At 33.4% G+C, this 21788-nt stretch overlaps 1 protein-coding gene across 1 annotated transcript; it reads right to left on the bottom strand.

Moving 5' to 3' along the window:
- Positions 1–1264: 1264 nt before the first annotated feature.
- LOC129003379 (protein suppressor of hairy wing-like) lies at positions 1265–15046 on the bottom strand. Its single transcript, XM_054431671.1, has 6 exons — positions 15043–15046; positions 14493–14708; positions 11208–11330; positions 9862–10008; positions 8701–8874; positions 1265–1488 (listed from the first exon to the last, which is right to left on the bottom strand). The coding sequence occupies exons 1-6, from the start codon at positions 15044–15046 to the stop codon at positions 1265–1267; spliced, it is 888 nt and encodes a 295-aa protein (XP_054287646.1).
- Positions 15047–21788: the final 6742 nt, after the last annotated feature.

Genomic DNA, 21788 nt, shown 5'->3' with positions numbered 1-21788 from the left:
CTCAGCGGCAGTTTCATGCATTCTTTCAATTAAGGCGAGTTGGAGAAGTTCCGTTGCGTAGCACAATAATGCGGTGGGTTACTTACTTTAGGACAACGGCTTCTACGTTGAAAAGGAAGCTGACAGGCCTTCCGAAGTTAGATCGGATGCCAGACAACAAACATTGAATAGAGTTCGTGCTGCTGTGGAAAACAGTCCCCGTAGGCCAGCCCGAAAACATTCGGCTGCCTTGAACATGTCTAACCGCACTGATATACGAATCTTGAGATAAATTTTCATCCCTATGGATTAGAATAATAATCTGTATAATTTTGTAATCATCCATACAGATAATCACAACAGAACCTCTCTATGTCGGCCTAATTGAGTAAAAGAACGGACTGCCCAAAGTTGTGATGACTAAATCGTAATTTTTTTTAACGACTCGATAACAACCGCACGTAGCTCATACAACCACTGCTCTATGACTACAAAAAATGGCATTGTATAGGCTTTCCAACGAGCCTACTCCCACCACCCTCAGACAACCTGTCGCTGAACAGTGTGCTGCAGAAAATGGATCGGTTTTTTTGCCGCACCCTGTATATTCTAATCTTTGCCAGAAATACTGTTTCGTGAGTAAATGTAAAGTATGTGAATCATTCATCTTGAAAAAATATTCATACAAGAAAACTTTTAAAATAAAATAATTTATATGGACAGTAATCTTGTGTCAAAAGCTTGTGTCAAAAAGAGTTGTAGGTTCTTATGAGGTTTTCACAATGGCAAACTTGTACACGGAGGAGCTAGGGTGGGCTAAAAGTATAAAACTGGCATGTAGATTGTATTAGGTGACTCAGAAAATCCTTAAATTGATTGATGTTGAATTACATGTTGAGAAAACCAATCGATTAGCTCTTGTAGTAAACTTAATCATTATCACTGTATTGATAAAGAGCGAACAAATAACATGAATAAGTTAAAGTAATTTATTCAATACCGTAATTCAAAAGAATTTTTTTGGGATGAGGTTATTACATTATACAAAAGGATTTTTGTAAAGAAACCGCTTCAACCCTACTTAACGTTGATATTTGTTGGCATTAATGATAAATGACAGAATGCGTTGCAACAACCGTTAACAACCCATCAAACACCCATCATATTTCAAGGGGAGCACTATACCCATTTAGTTACCCTAACATTAACAATGGTTCAAAATTAAAACCAGTAAATAGAAAATATACAATTTTAATATACACAATTAACATTTCTCTCAATGTTGTTAAAAAGGGCGAGGATTGGTCTTGTTTGGTGCAGCTTGTGATTCGTAGCCGTGTTTTATGACAAAGTGGCGAAGTAGATTCTGCCGATGTTTGCTGCGGTACGGACAGGCGGTGCAGGCAAACTTCGGCTCCTTGCCACATTCCAAGCGCAGGTGACGCTGCAGGTTCTCAAAGTGGCGATAGGAGCGATCACACTGCGGGCACGGGTACGGCTTCACAGGGCCTGCGGGAATCAACCATTGGTTTTGTGAGATATCGTAATTAGATTGCAATAATACCCAGATAGTTTACACATAGGCCTAAACTAAATTTAATTACAATAATGTCGCTTCCCAGGGGGCCAAGAGGTTTTAGGTTTGTTGGGGGCCCAAGGAAGAGAACGATTCCCCCATAAGGTAGGTAGAGAGGGGTGCAATTTTCACTTTAGCCCATATCGCATCACATGCAAACCACGGGCCAGCAATATTATAATGACATTTTTTTTAAGTAGCAGTTGATGAAACCTTTGACTATCTTGAATGTAGACATCTTGTTTTGATACTGAAACTAAACTAAAGCCAGTTTTGAAATGAAGACTGACACAATTCTTGAAAAATATATCCTTTATGCCAAATGAAATATTATGGTACCAAAAACGAAGATGAAAATCAAACTATGACAGCAGCACCCAATGTATGGCAGTTTTAGAATGAAAATTGATGAAGTGAAATTTTTCCACCAACAGAACAGAGCGCTGATATAAATTGCCGATTTGTCAGGTATACAAACTCTTTTAAGCCAAACCAAACTTATTGAACAACTATTATAGCATCTTGTATAATACAGTTACAAAAACGAAGGAAGAAAAAAATAACTTCAAACCGTTGCAAACTCTGTGAATTTCTCATTTCACTGTGATCTCTTTGAATAACAAATTGGCTACCTACAGCTGGTCCATAATGATCCATAGTCTACTTCTAAAGTTCTAAAAGTCTAGTCAAAGGTATGATAAGTCACATGGGCTATCGGCAAGCAGGTTCAGTCAATATAGGATAGCAATGCTCACTCTTAAATACATGTTAAATGTGAATGCAGGGTGAGTGTAGAACGGAATGAGACGATATGTGTAACGTTGCAATAGTCGTTCACAATTTTTATGCGATTTGAGGGGCAGTTATTTTGCGTTCCCCCACCACTGGTTTTCCTAAACTATGATACAGCTGATTGCCACTTTAAGCTTATTAACAGCTGTCTAGCTGTTGTTTCAAATGTAGGGTTAGGTGAAGGGGATGGATTTGCTCCCCCTACAACCGCCTAAATTTGGTGAACTGAGTATAATAAAGTTATATCTTAACCAGGAACATTTATTAGAAGCCCAATGAACATGGACATCTGGGTATCAGTTTTGGCCGATCAAAAATCTTCTGACTCTTCTCAGGATTGAACTGGTAACCTTCTGATTTGAAGGCAAGAGCTGTAACCACCTAGTTACTCAGTTATAGAACTGACTGCAGTCATTAAATAGAGCTTCTCACCAGTCTCAAACCAGAAATGTTTGGCTTACCTCAAGGAAATGGAAAGAGTAAAGAAAAAGGAGGTACGGTTCTTATACAGTTTTTGTATTACAAGTATTATTGTTTTTTTTTTCAGCTAAATTTAATGATTAGATTAAACAGGTTGAAATGATTTAATAGTTTGTATGCAGATACAACAATAGTTCTCAACTTCCTAAAAAAAATACTTTCATATAATGTAATTAACTAGTAACACTATTCAATCAAACTGTAACTTAATGTATACTTACAAACCACCCTTAATTCCCAAAGGGAAACAGTAAAGCATACAGCATAGGGCAAAGATCAGAGTAACGTACTGCTAAATTCTCTTGAACTCCCCTATTTTTTGGTATATTTTTTGGTATTTTTGGGTATATAACAAACTCTGGAGGATCTTCGGGACAACCATTATCGGATTTGAATACTGTACTGCAGTAACATTACTTGCAGTTGGTAAGGTATACCACATTTTCAAAAGCTTTTCTCCATAAGGAATACACTTTAACTTTGAAGGCCTGAGGGGCAAAGCCCAAGGACTTTTATCACATGAATTGGTGAAAAGGGGAGTCTACATAAAAACACTTTATCTTAAAACATCTTTAGTAAAAATCCATCCATTGTTAATGGAGGAGTAGTGTTTTGTAGTAATCACATTTTACTATTATGGTCAATACGTAGATATTAGTACTTTGGAGTTTTAAAGCTTTATACTGTAGGTACTACGAATTATTGTTTACTAATTAATTGATGCTTATCTATAGACAGTATTCGTTAATTAACTTTTTATCAGTGAACTATAGTAAATTGAGAGCTAGAGTAATTTCTTTGGCCAGTCCTTGATGAAATTTTATACATCCAGACTCCCTGAAATATATCTTTATACTTTTACTGCTGTTTATATTATTTTATTTATGATTGAGAGTAGAATAAAATGTCTCAAATCAACTCATTACAAGCTGCTATACCCGTGTGTTGCAACGGAAAGAAAATGTGACCCAGAGAGCTATTAAAGTGGTGCTGATGTGTTTTTTAAAATACATACACTCTATGATTTAGTATGAAAATATAAACTGATTTAAAAGTGTAAACCTACTTACTTTCAAACCCCTACTTTTAATGTTATTGGATCCAAAAGAATGTGACAACATACCTTAGTGTAGCAATAGCATCAATTGTTTCATATTGATGCTTCATGAATGACATGTTTTACCATAATTCTTCAATTTCAGTCAAGCCTCTTCATACGTAGCTTACTATATAAATTACAAAATGAAACTTTGAGCAATACTTAACAAAACGTATACAACCTTTCTCTAAAACCAAACATAAAGCGCCACAAAAATCTTTTTCGAGTAAATAAACAAACACCAGTTCATTGTACTGACCAGCTGTTTCATTAACTAAATTAGATTAAATCATCTAAACTTTAGAAGCATGCCAGGCGTAGCCCTTTGGAAATCAGCCTGTGGGGCAGAGCCTTTAGGAAATTCATCCATATCAATACTTTACGGCAAATCTACATACTCTAAGCTTCATTTTGATGTGCCATATGCCTATATTTTTATTTGGTAAATGGCCTTAACCGTTTACATAAATTTGATTGTATCACTTTAATAATATAATAGATTGCTAACATTAAAAGTATAATATTATCATTATCTAAGGTTGTAGGGAAATAAATATGTTCTATTTATCATAATAACTTTTATTAAAAATTATCAAAATATACAAACTGATGTAATGGTCCATTAACTATTCCAGTAACATAAAAACAAGTAAATAAAAATAATTACTGGAGCACAGTCTGTGAATAATTCATTCAAATATTTTGAATACAAAATTGGCAACATTTTTTCCTTATTGATGGTATGTCTACTTCCATATTTAAAAGTCAACAGTTTAATTAATATCAAAATTTTACTGGATGTTCTACTGTAGACACATGATCAACAATATAGCAACAATCAGCATGTTTGTTCTTGATGTGGCGTAATAGGTTGGTTCTCTGCGTTGCTCGATAAGGACAAAAGCCACAGGGAAACTTGGGAATTTGTCCGCACTCAAGTTTTTTATGCCTAATGAGACTCTCCTGGTTGAGATAGGTTCGAGGACATCGGTCACACGAATACGCTCGACTCTGGAAACCTACAGGAACATGTTAGAACACGCTTAGTATAAACATATCGGTAGCCAGGTGTGTCCATGTAGCATTGAGCTAAGTTTGTGGTGGTGTGGATTTTAATAGGGTTAGCCTAATAGGCCTACCATACGTGGTTAGCGAACACATAAAAGAAAGGAATTTAATGTCTCAAAAATCTAAATATAGGCCTAAACAATTACAAATTTGGTTACCGGCATATCTTACAAAATAACAGCTGATTTGAATACAGAAGTGTTCAGTTTCAGAATTCTGGCCAATGAGAGCATTGATAAGAAATTCATTTCTTGTCTTATTATCTAAAACAAGCCTACTATGTTTTATCACATCTAAAGCATCACGATTTGCCTGTAAATTAAATCCCTGAGAAAAGTTATATTTTATACATTTTTTCAATAGTGTTTTGCCTACAAATAGAACTTTAAGAAAGGGTTGTACTAATTTATTTCTGAGTGTTAATTAGGGCTCTATTGGGACTTACCTATATGCTACAAAAGAACAACTTAATAAACATCTTTCTAAGTAAAACCATATATAAAACATACTCCCTTATATCTCATCCTTATGGAACAGCTGAAGACAATTTTATTGTTAGTTCTGTACGGTTTATGTAGAGGTCGTGTTTTGTTTACAATTTTTTTCTTGTTATTACAGTCATTTATTACCTCGTTTAACTAAATAATACGATCTAATCATAAACAATAACTTGTCCCCTAATTATATAACCAAACAGTAAAGCACAAATCAAGAAATTAACCCTAAGATAATAGAAACAAAATTTTGTTGGGCGATGATTTATCTGCCTAGTGCCACCGTCTTCTTTCTTTTTCTAAAATAAATACAAACCATCTAGATTTTTAATTTGGATGGGGTTGTACAAACTAGAGTCAAAATATCTTCTGCAAAGAAAAACTTTTATAGTGGAATTCTAAGGGAGTGTACTTTTAGGTACTCTACATACTCAAACCAAATAATCAACCAAATAAACAGCAACACACACCAAGGTACAGGGTAAGTGTAGATGCAATGAGATGACCTGTAGCTTTCATACTAACTACCAGCTGTAAAGTAGAAGCGTATTCATTAAAGGCGTGTTCTTTTTTATTTACGGGTGGGTTATGGATTGTGCCAACAGACTAATTATTGAAGGTTGTGCTACAAAAAGTGTTATTTTAGCTGAAGAAAAAACACGGCATTTAAGTGTTATGAGAAGAAAGAAACCAAGCTGTAGCTTTCAATATTTGTATCAAATAAACAAGGTTCACGTTGATACAGTTCAAGCATTCAAATTGTTTGACCTATTGTTAATTTGAAATATTGCTTTGTTTTCACCGATTCAATTGAGTCGACTCATGCAAATGTTATAAATATTTTTGTTTTTTCCATGGTACAAACTAAGACCACAAACACTGACTTTAAAGAACAATAGTAATTAAAACTCGTAGTATACACAACGAAGAGATTGAAGACTCCTTACCACGTCTAGCCACGCCTGCAACAGGCGTAGCAACCAACCACGGTTTGGTTAGCTCCTAAAGGCGTGGGGAACAGGCGTATTGGGTTGCCACGTCTGTTGCTCTCACGTCTCCACTGTTTACAGGAGGTGTGGTGACGCTTCTTAAGAAAGTGAGAAAATTTCTCACCTACACGCCTGACTTAAGCCGTGGCCCCACGACAGTGTAAACACCGCTTTATAAAGCTATACTAATATGCTAGATAATCTGACTCCATTTAATACTCCATTACTCATATTTGGGGGCTAATACGCCAATATTCTTCTCCATTTCAATAGGTAATATGAATACGTTTAAATAAGACACTTTATTATATGAAAATATATGAGTTTATTTCACATAAAAATATAAAACTACGAAGATTATTTGGTTTTCAACCAGACAAGAATATTAAGTCAATATCACCATTTTTACAATAAATCAATCTTAATTAATAATTATAATAACAAAAGGAAAGCTCAAATTTTTATAAATACTATCTAATAATATCAAAAAGTCAGTCTTCAAGCTGAAATATATAAGAAAATAAACATCTAATTCTATACACAATTATTGAAAATGAGTAAAAAAAAGAAATATCACTGAAAAAAATCACAAAATCACTCAAGAGATATATACAATAAAGATTTGACATAAAATTACCAAACCATGAAGGGTAAAAAGTTGTCTGAACAATGAAAATTGTTCACTTCGCTAACCTCTCAATTCTTGTAAAAAAGTCTTAGGCCTACTTTCATTATACCTAGAAAGTTGTTGATGATGTGATGAAAATGTCAATAGTTTTATTGCGAGAAATGTTATTTTATTTTATTTTATTCTGTCTAAAAAATTATGTGTTAAATTTTATATTAATTTTAACAGATACAGTATTTGTAAAACTTTTGTACATTTTCACACAATTCTTTTTGAAATTTCAAGCTCAAAAACAAGTTTGACTGTACTAATATGCTGTTACATTAAAAACAAATAATTTAACTAAATATTTCTTAACAGTTAAATTTGTAAAATAGAGCATAAGTAAAAAAAAATGTTTAATAATAAATTTGGTTCTTACCGTCTACGCAATCAGGGACTGCACCATGTTTAATATTTATGTTTAAGATTTATTCAACCCCTTACGCAATGCAAATGAAGACTTTTCGTATTAAGTGTAACAAGACCATAGTTTAGTGTGCCACTACGCACCTAACAATGGAGTTATCTCCGAAACGGCCGTAGTGCAGTATCGACCCTGATTGTGTAGACAGTAAGAACCAAATATATTATTATATTTTCACGCAATCTGCCACACTCGAGAATAAAAAAAATAGTTTATTGCTACGACAAGTATAAAATCACACTTTTTGAACAATGCTTTCCAAAATGACGCAGGCAAGTTTTAGAAAAAAGTAGAAACTTTCCATACAATTCACTCTATTACCTATTTACCATAGTGCATAGTACCTATTTTTGTACTATTAAATTTATTATCATCTAGGGGTTTCATAAATAATTAATTCATACAATATTTAATAGAAATATAAAAAAATGTAGAGATTAACACATTTTTAGACATATTAACTTATTTAGTATACTTTGACCTATTGTAACAATTTCTCTAGGTTTCCTAAAACAACATTTAGTGCTTCAGGCATTCTAAGCAAAGTTCTGAGGCCCTATTGAGCATGTTTGAAAACACGTGTTATATTTCAGGAAGAGAACTCAAAAAGCTTGATGAACATTGTAACTAATGCATAGATAAGTATAATATAGTGAGAAAATAGAATAAATATTAAGGAACCTACTGCCAAAATCTATTTTGTTTCTTAAAAAGGATTGCTTCTTGCTTAAAAAAATTGTTAGATAAAACCTTTTTTCACACTTTGTCAATTGATTTGTACAACTAAGGCTATAGTTATATACATATCACATTTTGAGTAACTTAAGTACTAAAATACAGAGAGTAACTAACTGAGTACTTAGATGTATTAGAGTAAATATAATTCAGAATACTTCAAGGTAATTTTATTTACATTCTACTTTCCTGATAACATTACTGACTCAATCTTATTTTAGCGTTATAAAAAATAATATTCCTTTAATTTAGCGAAAACTAGATAGTTTTGGGTTACATGAATAAATAATAAAAATAAATAATTTTATACCTCAAAGCTTTTAGTTTTACCAGGTACCAATGAAGTAATGCAACTATTTGTAATGTTTTCGCAAAATGTGATTTTGTAAGTTACATTTCCGCTTTGAGCGAAATGAGCAGAGGGGACAGAAAAACTGCGGCTCCTTTCCACATTCGTATCGTTTGTGCCTGTGAAGTGTTTCACGGTTGAGGTACATTCGTGAACATGTATCGCATCCGAACAGTGGACGATCCAGGATTAAACCTGACTTCCCAATCCCATTGGTTCCTGAAAACAGCGAGAGTGTTATGTAATGTTGAAGTGGTGTTAAATAGCCTTTTTAACTTTGAGGATGAAACGTTACTTATTTACAATAAAATTAAATTTATAGCTGGTAAAACGGTTTGGTGGAAAATGTACAATGTATGTTTTGGAATAAAACTATCAACACTATTTACGTTTTCATCGCTTCCAGTATAACACTAAAATATTTTACATTTGAGGATAAAAACTATCGATGATATTTACATGAATGGAAATGAAGTAAATGGATGTACACGATTTTATGAATGATTTATTTAGGTAACTAGAACTCTGTATTCTAAGCAATTGATATGTATACTTCAATAGAAATCTAATGCATCAATAGTCTCTAAAGCAGTTTAAAATCATCTTTATTCAATCAAATTTGAACACTTATCCTCAACGCCAATTGAAACTATAATTTTACATAAAATATAGAACTATACATACATATAGAGTTCTATACATTTGTATAGACACCATTGAGAAAAAAGCAATTTCTTAGCACATACAAAGAGAAAGAAGGGGAACAAAAGGAAAGTATTAAAAGTAAACTTGTTGGAAAACACCTTTATATTTATTCAAATCACGTTTGTACATAAAATATCACAGACAACATTGATTATTAATATTAATAATTTCAAAACATTACAAAATAAATGAGGTGCTCAAAAATTAATGTAAATAAATAAACTTTAATCAAATTTAAGAGTAACAACATACAAAATGTTGAAAAATCACAAACTAAGTTATTTTTGGTGAAAAAGAGCTAAAAGAATACAATAAAATATCTAAAGAACGACAATATAGGCTGTTGCAAATCAAATAAACTTTGAACGTCAATTTGCAAGTTGTTGAAAACTTAGATAGCGTGTTTAAACAAAGATTTACTGGTAAAAGAGAAAGCAACAAATTTAACCACAATAACTCAAAATAAATGTTTTCTCCTCAAGTGAAGCCTAAGACTGTTACGATGTTTGGTCCGATAGGAACAATGTGGACAGGGAAAGCGTGGTTCTACGTTACACTCGTACTTCAAATGTCGAGTGAGATTCTCAGGGTAACGATATTTCCGAGGACAGTTGGTGCAGGCGAAGACTCCAGTGTAGTCTGCAATCCCTGTGGGTTAAATCAGCTGATTAACTTAAAAAATATAAAATGTTAACTGCTGGGTATGAGCTTAGAGCTCGCAGACTGATCCAAAGGTCTTGTTTAAGCTGTGAGGAAAGTATTTAACTTTTCGGTAATTTGAAATAATGTACGGTACAGCTGTTTTAATAATAGTCTTTTAATTATTATGACTCTTGTAAAGGATTAGCTGGTTTTGGTGATTAACAAAACGATAAAGTCCATCTTGTTTTACCTACAGTCATCAGTAATTTATTAAGGTTAAAATACACTTTAGTAGCATCATGATCTCAAAATACATCCAATGCAACAAACCTGCACACTACAGGAATTTCCATTTGCCTGATAAGATTTTCACTAAAATCTTTCCTTAAAATTGTCAGACTTATTTCCAATTTAAAGAAAAAATATGAAATTTATTAATGAGTTCTTAGGTGTGCTGCTGCAGGGAAGGTAAAAGTGTGTTTTTAGTAAAATTTTAATGAATAAGTATACGATAAAATAATTTGCCAAATTTGGTAAAAGTATATGGAATGAAAAATCAAACTACAGTTGACTTATTCCTATCAAAATTAAATAAAATATTTTTTATTTAAAATTTTTTGGAATTTTCTCCATAAACATAAAGCGTACAGCAAAGCTTCGGTATGCTAAATTATTCGTTAAGTTATACAAAATGGTTTAGAGAACCATTGTGAAATTTTAAGGTTTATGGATAAAAAGTTCCTATAGCATATCACACTGATTCACAAACTTGTTGGAAGAGACCTAAGTTTACAAGCTTGTACCAAATTTAAACCGCCTAAATTTTGTGAACGGATTTAAAGCCCCTACTCATTATAAAAATGCTTTCACACATCGAGCAAAAATGTTTTATTCCTCTATATCTCAACTATGTTAACCTTAAAAAATCTCTAGTGAACCACTCACTTTCGCTCACTAGTGAAAAAATGCAATAAAGAAACATCAATTTATTTTATAAATACCAAACTATTTTTTATTTAAAAACTATTTAAAACAAATCAAATTAGAAAATACCGGTAATGACTAATTTTTTCCGTTGTCGGGCTTGCTGCAAACTATAAGGCTTCCGTCGGTAGATCCGTGTACCAGTCCCAGATGTGTTAGAGCTGTGTGCCTTCGTGTGAATGATTTGAAGCACAGCAAACAGCTGTTGGCCTTTGACTGACCACACTCGTGGATGTAGTGGCGTTGGTAGGACGAGCGGTTGCGGTAAGTCCTTCCGCAGCTGGGACAGTTGTACTGACCGTCCACCAAAGCTTCTTGGAGCACGAGGCTGCGACGGTGTTTCACTAGAATGTCAGAGAGTGGATCAGACTGCTTTCAAGTTTGGGAGAAACGTATTAAACCAGTAGTGTGGGAATAAAATTATGGTTTTGGTACATGTACTCTAAAAAAATTTTTAACTCGCTAAAATATTTGATAATTATTATTACCGGTACTGTATATTATAATATTATATATATATAAAATTTTATGCAAAATTGAGTTCCGTTGAAAAGTCGAGTCACTTAGCGCCCTAGTGATGAAATATACTATTTAAGTGTAGGCTGTTTATGTATTATGTAGATTGTTTATTGGTGTTTACTAAATTATTTCTTCCCACTTAACCAAATAAAAAAAAAATTAAGCGAATTGAAGATCTAGCTATTTGAAATGTTTTGTGGTTTTGTGAGTAGAGTAGGAACAGACTGTAAACTTTACATTAAAAAAGAAAAAATAGTCAACATAAGGACATTTGAAACTTGACTTGAAACAAACATCAACAACAACAAGCTGAAACAAAAAGCTTTAAATTTTCAATTAGATGAGAAGTCTAATTACATCCAAAGTCAATGCCACAGGTCATATGTAATAATTTGACGTTTAGATATCTTGATCAATGGTTTTCTGAATTATAGCCTAAATAACATATAATCGATTTTCGAGGAAACAAAGAATAGGATGGAAATATATTTTTTAGGTGATTAATAACTTTTATTTCATAAAGGAAATTTTTTTATATTCTACTTATTTATTATGTTAAAGGAAAGAAATGTTTAGTTAATAGTTTCTTTATCACAGTCAGTAAACATTTATATCTGAAACAACAAAGCCGTAAATAGTTTCCAACATGAAATTATCAAGGTGAGTTTAGAGATTAATTGTGATGTCTCTTTCTAAAGGAAAACTAGTTAAACTCTTCCCGCAATAACTTCGTTCCGCCACAAATTAGGATGCTTGTTTCTCATGTGTCGGAGAACGATTCCTCGCTGCTTGGCACGAAGGGAACAAAGAGAACATTTGAATCTTGGTTCCACACCGCATTCGTTCTTCACGTGGCGCATCAGAGTACCTTTGTGTGCGTAGCGCCTACCACAGTTCCAGCAAACAAAATTTAAACCTAGAAACACATTTGGGGTTAGACATGAATAATATGAGGATATATAAATTTTTTCACATCATCTATAGGGTGTAAGGTTGAAAGTAAGAAGGACTTAATTCATTTTTGTCTTGAATAATGTCTAACTAAACTATTTTCCAACTTTTTTTTGTGTTCAAGTACGTAGCATTGTATTTTAAAGTTTGAATTTGGATTCTTTTTATCAATTTATTTTAGTTTTGAAAGTTCAGTTGAAATTCTGTTATCTTCTTCCATCATCCTTGTTGCCACTGTTAAATATGTTCAATTGATAAAACTAAATTAGACAAGTACAGTTTAATCTACTACCAACCTGGAGTAAAAACATAAAACAGAAAAACATAAACGAAACAAATAAAATAGGATATGATTAGCTGCTAAATTAGCTCATTAGTTTCCTATGCATAACAATCCCACACAGGAATAACTTAGATATAAGCATTAAGTAAAAAAAATGTTTACCCTCCAATCAAATTAATATAGCTTAGTTTTCAACATGATGATTGTGTAATTTTAAAGACATTTAAACAGTTGGTAAACTGATTTTAAACAATAAGATTAAGTATGAGAATAGTATTGTTACTCACCAAATCAGCGGAAAGTTTTCCTTGACATGAGTTCTACCGGAGGACAAGCTAGAACTACTAGGGTTGGGCTGTTGATGAAGTTGACTGTGAAGTCTAATCAATGGCCAAGCAGTCTAAGGTCTCTTCAGTCAGAAGAGTTGCTACTGTTACTACTGTTCACAGACGTAAATATAGTATGCCATCTTCAGAGCGACTTGAATTCCACAAAATTGTCGTAGCAAGTGACTTGACTTGAAGATGTCAATTATCAATCAATATCAATTATTTAAGATGGCACTCTGTACAGTGTCATTTTTGACACAGTCGATCCCAGAAGACAATCTACAATTAGTGACCTTGGAACTTTTTAAGAAACATGTGGTATGCATATTCCTGAATAGGTCAGGAAGATGCATACCACATGTTTTTTTTTAAAAGTTCATAGCTTTGACGCTTTTGTCAAATGGAAAAGTTAAAATCAGTTAAAGTCTCTTGTTAAAACTTACAGCTGACAACAAGCTGGCAAGTGCAGACAATGTATTGCAGTTGAATATACCCACCCTAAACTTGTTCATCTGCAATTTGTTGAATAGTTAACAAAAAAGTTGTTTCAGAAACTCTAGCATCGGGCGCTCACAGTTCACTTACTGTCTATTATACACACGATAGCTTGGTTTACATTGCTTCAATGGAATAGCAGACATTAGGATAAAACTTGTGAGACATCCATACCAGACGATCAATGCTCTAGTAGTCTAGCCTTGCCAATCAGTACCGTATAAACAAAAAAAGTCATACATTTTCTTATTTGAAATATATATACTCAATTTTACGATGTTATAAATGTATCTTCCCATGATAAAACTATACTACCCTACATCCTAATTTTAATTTTTGGTCCTTCTTCCCAATAACCGGATTTCTCAAACTTAGTAGACTTATTGTACTCCGAGTTTGTGAGACTGTTATTGCATGGAATCACAGATTGAAGACCTATCCCAGAACTTCTCTGAGCCAAAAAAGTTACGTTTTATCTGCTAGTTTCCACAACAGAATCTAGGAGTGCTGCTGATCCTGACTAGAGGGCTAGACCTGACTCACTGTGGTAAGAGAGAAAACTGACATCACTGCATTGTTGTTATCAGCTGATCAAATATACAAGTAAAATGTATACTTTAAAAAAATCAGTAGTGACAGCAGCTCTCAGACTAGCAGATTCAAATGCAACAATTTTGGCTCAGTAAGTGTTCTGCAGAAATTTTAAAATGCATTATGTCGTTGGTTCTGAAATGTTACTATTATTAAATTTGATTTTTCCAACCTGTCTTGTGTTTTTAAACACAAGACACATTGGACGAGTCCAATTTAATAAGAGTTCTGGATTAGGTTTTTATTCTGTGCTGGAATCTGCCACTCTAAGTACAAGGAGAAACATGGGTTTCTAAAACAGTTGTTGACTAGGTAACTTTATTGACTAGACATGTTACAAGCCGCCATAACAGCGTCGGTGGCTAGCTCGTGATGTCTGCGCTTAACGTGTTTCAACCGATTGCTGTTCAATGTGAACCGCTGTGGACAGAAAGGACAGGTGAACATCGGCTCCTTGTTGCACTCGTATCGGACGTGTCGCCACAACGAGCGCTTGTACTGGTACACCCTCTGACACTGAGCGCACGGGAAGCTTCCAGCAACTTCGGGCCAACCTGTCAAAAACAGTGGGCTTGAGTAACTTGTTTTGCCTTAGGAATACGAGTAGTTAATTGGAAGTTAAGGATGTCATAGAGTACAAGACCCTAGGTTTTTAGGATTTATAGAGGGGGGGGGGATATCAGGCTTATCTGAATGAAAAAAAGTCCAAACTGGCACAAGAAACACAAATCTTTATACCTGAGTTCTCTTCAGGCTTATAATGGTCAAAAAGTCAAGACAGGCTTGAAGAAACCTCCATCTTCCTTAGTTCAAAATGCTGTCAGTGGCAGTGAAAGATTCTAACGATGTTGGTATAGTGTAGAGTTTTGTGCCAGTTTGGACTCTTACCCATTCCAGTAATACTAACTGAAAATAATAGTTTATTAGAAGATTTAGCTTAATCAAAGTTTTAATATAAGTACTGTTATTAAGTTTACTGAAAATTATTTTAGCAAGTTTCGTAATAAGCTTTGAGTATGATTTTCATTGGATTATTTGGCTTCATTGCAAAAATCTTACATAAAATTTGGATTAACTAGATTTAATTTAATTTAAACTGGCTTCTCTGATATATCTCTTCCTTCTAGACCTTAATTTTCTGGAGGCAGAAGATTTAAATTTTTGGGAAAGCAAGAGAATAATTTTAATAGTTCTACGGTACTTTTTTGTGGCTGAAAGTTTTTGGACTTGCCCTTTCCTACAAACAAAACTTGAGAATAAAATAGGCCTATCTTAGTTTGTTTTGAATACCAATATTACTATCTCATTACTAAATAGATATAAAAATATCCTGTCATAGGAAATTTACCAACTAAGAAAACTTAAGATTTCTTTGTGGATTTTAAATGAAATAATAAGCACTGAATATAAATTGACACGTTGTCTCATCAATGAATAGTGGTATCTAAATTTGCAAATCAGTTGAATTCTTTTTACTAGAAATCCAAACAAACTAACCAAGAAGCTTGTAAACCTTAATTATTATTGATGCTGCTTAGATTTTTATCAGCAAATGTAACAAATTGGCTATAGTTTAATTTGAAGCCAATCATTGCCAACAAAAAATTGTTTTAAAAATAGCCTACAAGGAGATATCCTGGTAAAAAATAAGGCAAAATAAAGTTCCAGCATAAATTTATAAATTGACATTCTAGGTTAATTCTGGTGCATTTTATTGTTGATGCTGATGTGATACTATTTGTGTTGTGCTATACTTACTAATTAGTTACTCTAAACTTTGCAACAGTTTGTGGTCTTGTGCATATGTGTTGAAATAGCATGTACCTCTTTCTGAAGAATATTTTTCTTGCATCTTAGGTAGATACCTTGAATTGTTTTCATAAATAAATACTACCTACTAGAATTAGGTGTAGTTTTTCTGTTTTTTTTTTTTTTTTTTTTTTTAATGACACTAACATTAATAGATATTTAAAAAGGAATTCTTTTGCTCTGTCCTTTCACCACATCAAAACTACAGTACTCAACCAATTTGCCTGAAACGTCACACAAATTTGGTTTATATACTAGGAATGTTATCACACACATTCTGATATAACCAAATGTTAAACAGTGTACTTCCACAGCGCGTAGCAGCTAGCAGCCATGGCCTGGGTACCAGATATTGTATAGTTGAGAACAGCCATCGTGTCTGCGTTTGCAGCCCGAGTGGCTCATTTTCGACCTCGCCGGCCGCGTCGTCAGCACAGCCATTGATCAGTGCTGTTAGATCTACCACACAATACAGGACTTGTATTTCCAATCAAGAGAATTCACAACTGCAAGTTTATTTTGAAATTTTGTCTTATTATATTTTTGATTCTCTCATCAAGACCTGGTATATTTAGGATAGTTGAAGAGAAAGTGACTTTTCTCCAATTGAGACTTCAGCCGATGCTTGTGTTTTGATAAGTACAAAGATGTTAGCAGATGGTTTATTACACTCAAACTTCTGTGGATGTAAAGTGACAGGTAGTATTAGTAACACTTCCCAAAATACATGCGGGTACTAGAGTACAATACTGAATAACTAGTCAGTTTTTAGTAGTCTAGCATCTTTTAGCGATACCAGTCCCAATAGCAACACTCAGTAAATTTGAAAGAAAGAAAATTTAAATTGATTCCACATTGCTGAAATGCAGGCCTGCAGTTTGCATATGAGGTTTGCACTACCTATGAGCCCAAGAGATAATCGCCCCCCTTCCCTCATTGGGGAATTTTTCTCTTCCATGCACCCCAACAAACCTAAAATCAGCCCCATTCCTTGAGCGGCCCATTTAAACTAAACTACAAATTTTTCTTGTTTTATGTTGAATTAAAAAAATAATTACAAAAATAATAATCTCAATTGAAGTCATTGAAATTTTATGTATGACAGTGCAGCAACTGAAAAACGTAAAAATTCATCACTGTATAATAAACTGCCAAAAATAGTCCAGGAGTATGTCTATGTCGCTGTGGATTGACTGATCTTGGAACAGACGCTTGTCCTGCAGAACACCGCAGGGTACAGTCCTTAGTGAGTTTTGCGGTTAGGAAACCGCAGCAGTGTGTTCAGCACAGGATTATGGTAACTAGGAAAATCCACCTTAAAGGATAATCCATCAAGTAGACACATACGTGTATTCTTTTGTACATTCATGCCTTGAATGAATCAAAACACCACTATCCATGAGTAAATTTTGAATCAAACAAATTCGTTTATTAGGTTAATATTGATGTTTTATGTTTAACTGCCATTCCTGTTGTGTATATAGATAATTTTCATTTTACTTATGGCTAAACTCAAGAAAACGTCTCAACTAAAATGCAAACAATTGACTTGATTAATGCAGTACTTTTTGCACATCACCATCAATATTTAACCATAGAAGGACACACAAAAAAAACTATACAGTAATGTTTTATAGCCGGATAATTTAAAACTATTTTAGATCTTAAGACTTGAGATTCTATTGTGGGGATAGCTTGTCCCTTTCAAGGGGAAATTAGATACTGATCTGATTTTGTTTTCAAATGAGGTAACCTAACTGGAGTTCACTGGAGTTAGTCTGGAACCTAAACTGGAGTTTAATGAGGTAACCTAACCTAACCTAGCCTACAGACTAGAAGGGATTTTAAGTCACTTAAAATCTTTTCTAGTATATCAATCCACTGATTATAAATCATTTTGTGCAAAGGATTGAATTAGTTCAGAGTTAGTCTCCTCCTTTTAGATTATACATTTTTCTGGTCAAAATAACTCTAATTGATAGAGTTCTTGCTATAGTAAGGATATTGTTTCTATGTTAGTGCCATGCGATTCTATGCCAGAGCTTAAACCAGTCAGACTTTTTCAACCACCTCTTGGGAATGTTTTAACAATACCGGTCAATAGATATATCAAATAAGCAACAAAAAGAACTAATAGCAAGTCATGGATGTTGGTTTTCATGTGTGTGTCTGAAGAAACTTGATTTGGACTTGAAACTACAAGAATATAGGGACGCCATAGCTTTATGATGTAGGAAAATGTTTTAAAATCTCCCATTATAATGTGAAGGATGCTGACAAGAATTCAATGCAGAACATGCTTTAAAATGTCCTAGTGGAGGTCTCGCTATACAAAGAAAGAACAAAATTAGAGACTATAGAGGAAATGAGATGAATCAAGCTTGGGGAATTAGGTGAAGGAAGTTGTGTAAATGAACCTGCACCTAAAGTAGATTTAGCTAGCAGAGGATGGGAAATTCAGATAGAAGCATTTTTTATGTTCGTGATGTTGAGACTGATGACACATTTTCATCCCTCTTGATAAAGTCATAAAAAAAGCGGATGACAAAAAATATCTAAAATATTCTGAACCTCGTTTACTTCACTTGTCATCACAACTGTATATGGAATTTTCGAAAGTGAATTCAAACATTTTTAAGAGTGATAGCTGAAAGATATTCCGGAAAATGGAAAAAGCAATTCAGTTTGGACAAGGGTAAGAAATGTTTGTTCAGAATTAAGGGAAACCAACATCATGATAACCAAATGTCATGATGGAGGAGATAACCAACTCATTCCTGAGGAGGTGAAGGAAGAAACAACTGTTGGAAAAAGAATTTGATGATGGCGGAACTGGGAATCTAGTTTTTTAAAGCCTAACAGTCCAACTATTGTTGATTCCTTACTTTATACCACTTGTACCTGCCAATTTAAAATAATTTTGGAATTAATTTAGTTGAGGTGAAAGTTTTCCCGAGTAAGTCAGGAGACAGATAATTCTTTTAACATATACTGCCTTTTCATGGCGAGTCTCAGCATGATTTGGGAGCCAGTTGCTACTTACTGCTACTATGATTGTTTCAAGCTGCCTATCCCCACTATTAGTCCTGTTTAGCCAATAGAAAATTATTCGCCTGCCAAGAGACCAGAGATAAAGACGAATAATGGTAGATGCTACACTATAAGCTATTCCCAGCAATTGTCTCTGTGGCTTTTCATAGATGGTAGGAATCATTTAAGAGTTATCATTAATCTAGAAGGAAACAAAACTGAGCTAATATTAATACTAGTACAAGCAAAGGATGAGCGTGGATGGAGTGAGTTGCCTTGCGTAATTTTATTTGATACTTGCTGTTTCTTTGGCCAAGACTATTTTATTTAAGATGCATGGAAAAAAGAACAGCCGAATCCATTTACAGACCAAAAAGTTTGAGGAATAAATTTACAATCTACTGACTACCAGCAAGCACTATATCTATCCAATCAAGTCTTAAGCAACATATATTTAAATTAACTTAACAAGCAAGCTTTATGTTTGAATAATGTTTTTGTCTCTTACATACGGTTATCCACCTATAAAGATTAATTCATTGGTTGCAAGACAAAGAGGCGCAAGTAATAGGCTTATATGTAGGCCTACTTACGCCACTTCATCTTGCAAGCGATGAATTAATCTTTTAGATGGATAACCGTATGTAAGTGACAAAAACATTAACCAAAGAATTTGTAAATAAGACAAATTGGAAAAGTTGTTTGATAAAAAAAATATAATCAATATAATTATAACAATATGCTAAATCATCTAAAGTGCATTGTTTAGCAAGTGTTGGTCAATTGTCTAGATGCTAAAGGTTTTAGCTGTGTAAAACCACCGAGCTAGAAATACAACTGGAGGTAGCACTGACATGGCAACTCTGCTAGAAAATTGAGATGTATAATTTTGTTATGTTGGTACCAACTACAGGAATCAATCCATTGATCGGCTTAAGGCCTTATTACAATCCCACAATCTCCTAGTTCCAATGTACTAAGCAGAATGTACTTGATCCACTTGTACTAATGGCTGCCAACTTCTCACAGTTCTCTTATTCAGTAATACCATAGACAAAAAGAATTAAATATAGACAGCGCTCCCAGCGGTGTGCTCCAGAACCTATGGTAACCGTAGCACAACTGGCGGTCTATATTTAATTCTTTTTGTCTATGGTACTACCTCCAGTACTATCTCTATCTCAGTGTAAATTTGCAATACAAATACTTGAATTAGAGTGAAAAATAAGGATGGTGTATAGCTTTTGTTAATTTGCCTAAGCTGACTTTTTAAATCCATCAATAGGGCAGCCATGATTCTATTTACTATCATGCATGCAGACAAGTTCTTATTATAGTCTGTTCATAAAATTTTGACGGTTCAAGAGGAAGGTTTTCTGATTTCCCACAATATTTTTTTTAGCTTAATATCAGCTGATAAGCTGTTGGCTCTTGTTTCGTATTCAGGGTGAAGTGGAGGGGATGGAATCGCATACCCTCAAACCCCCAAAATTTGGTGAATTCAGTATAAGTTAAACATTTGTTTAAGTTTTCTGGAATAAATAATAACACAACTATTCTGATTGAACATTTGTTTACTAAACTATAATTGTATTGTATTACAAAAATATTATGCCTTCAACAATATGGCTTATTACTAAAAATATGATTCTATATTTTTTCTTAAAATTCAACAATATTCATCAAGATAATATTAGATATACAGGAATTATAATATTTCTGTTGAACTGTGTAAGCCAGGATTAAGAATGATCTTTATTCATCTTTCAAGTCCAAGGTTAGGTTAGGTTAAGTACCTTTTCCAACAAAACATCCAAACCCAAACAATTGAACTCACAATCTTGTTTTATTGCAAAATTGTGTTTTCAGGTTATTGAAACTCAATTTATAAAAAAATCACAAAAAGTTTTAATGTCTATAGTGTTCTTTGACCCCATATTTAGCGAGTAATCTTATTTCATGGGATGTAAATTCTTCCTTATTTTCATATTTTAAAAACATAAAATTTCATTTTACACTTGGGATTGCCCAAAAGAAATAATTTTAAAATAAGTGAATTTTTTATTTAACCAAGAAAACTATTTTATAGTCCTTGATTCAGTGAATTGTTTTACACCAAAAAATAAAAATTGGTCTTCTTAATGAGAGAAAACATTAACTGTTATTTCTGATAAACAACAACTAAAGGTTAACAAGGATTAAAAAGATATGGTAAAAATATGTCACATTAAAGCAATTAAAGTAATAAAAGACGGTATAAAACCTTGATTACCATACTATTTGTTGAGTATTCCTTATTACCAGTCTTCTTCATAAAGCTTATTGGTGGATTATATCACTATTAAAAACTTTTCATATTTTAAAAGTTAGGTTTTTCTTAGTTTCTATAATTTGTACAAAATAGCATCAAACTATAAAAACAAAACAAAGTATCTATATTACAACAACTAAACACATTCTTAAGAACTATCTAAACAATAGAGATGGATTAAAAATCCTAACTTATAATCCGTCCGTTTGGCTATGATACCCAGCGGATTAGGGACCTTCTCGGAACTCAACTCACCCTCTCGACCCGCTCGTCGGGCTGGTCGGAGACAAACAGTGACTCACCCACTGTCACAGTCCCACAGATCTGTAACTTTTTTTGTTTTAAGTTAAAATAGCATTTTCTTTATAAATTAGAGTTCTACATGAAATTCCAAAAATTATGAGCTCAAACACGTTGTGGATACTTAATATATACGATCTGAAAGTAGTACAATAATTACTCTATATCGTCACCAGCTTTGTCC

The sequence above is a fragment of the Macrosteles quadrilineatus genome, unplaced genomic scaffold (assembly GCF_028750875.1).
Source record: "Macrosteles quadrilineatus isolate MER2022 unplaced genomic scaffold, UCM_ALF_1.0 Scaffold_9__3_contigs__length_116548681, whole genome shotgun sequence".
Classification (NCBI taxonomy): Eukaryota; Metazoa; Arthropoda; class Insecta; order Hemiptera; family Cicadellidae; genus Macrosteles; species Macrosteles quadrilineatus.
This window is presented reverse-complemented; position numbering and strand designations above follow the sequence as displayed.

What these genes read in the sequence shown, in the direction of transcription:
- LOC129003379 (XM_054431671.1), bottom strand. An exon ending in CCACTACATCCACGAGTGTG is followed by an intron (nt 10,009 to 11,207) that starts GTCAGTCAAAGG and finishes TTTAACCCACAG; the next exon opens with GGATTGCAGACTACACTGGA. An exon ending in ATTTCGCTCAAAGCGGAAAT is followed by an intron (nt 1,489 to 8,700) that starts GTAACTTACAAA and finishes TGATTCCCGCAG; the next exon opens with GCCCTGTGAAGCCGTACCCG.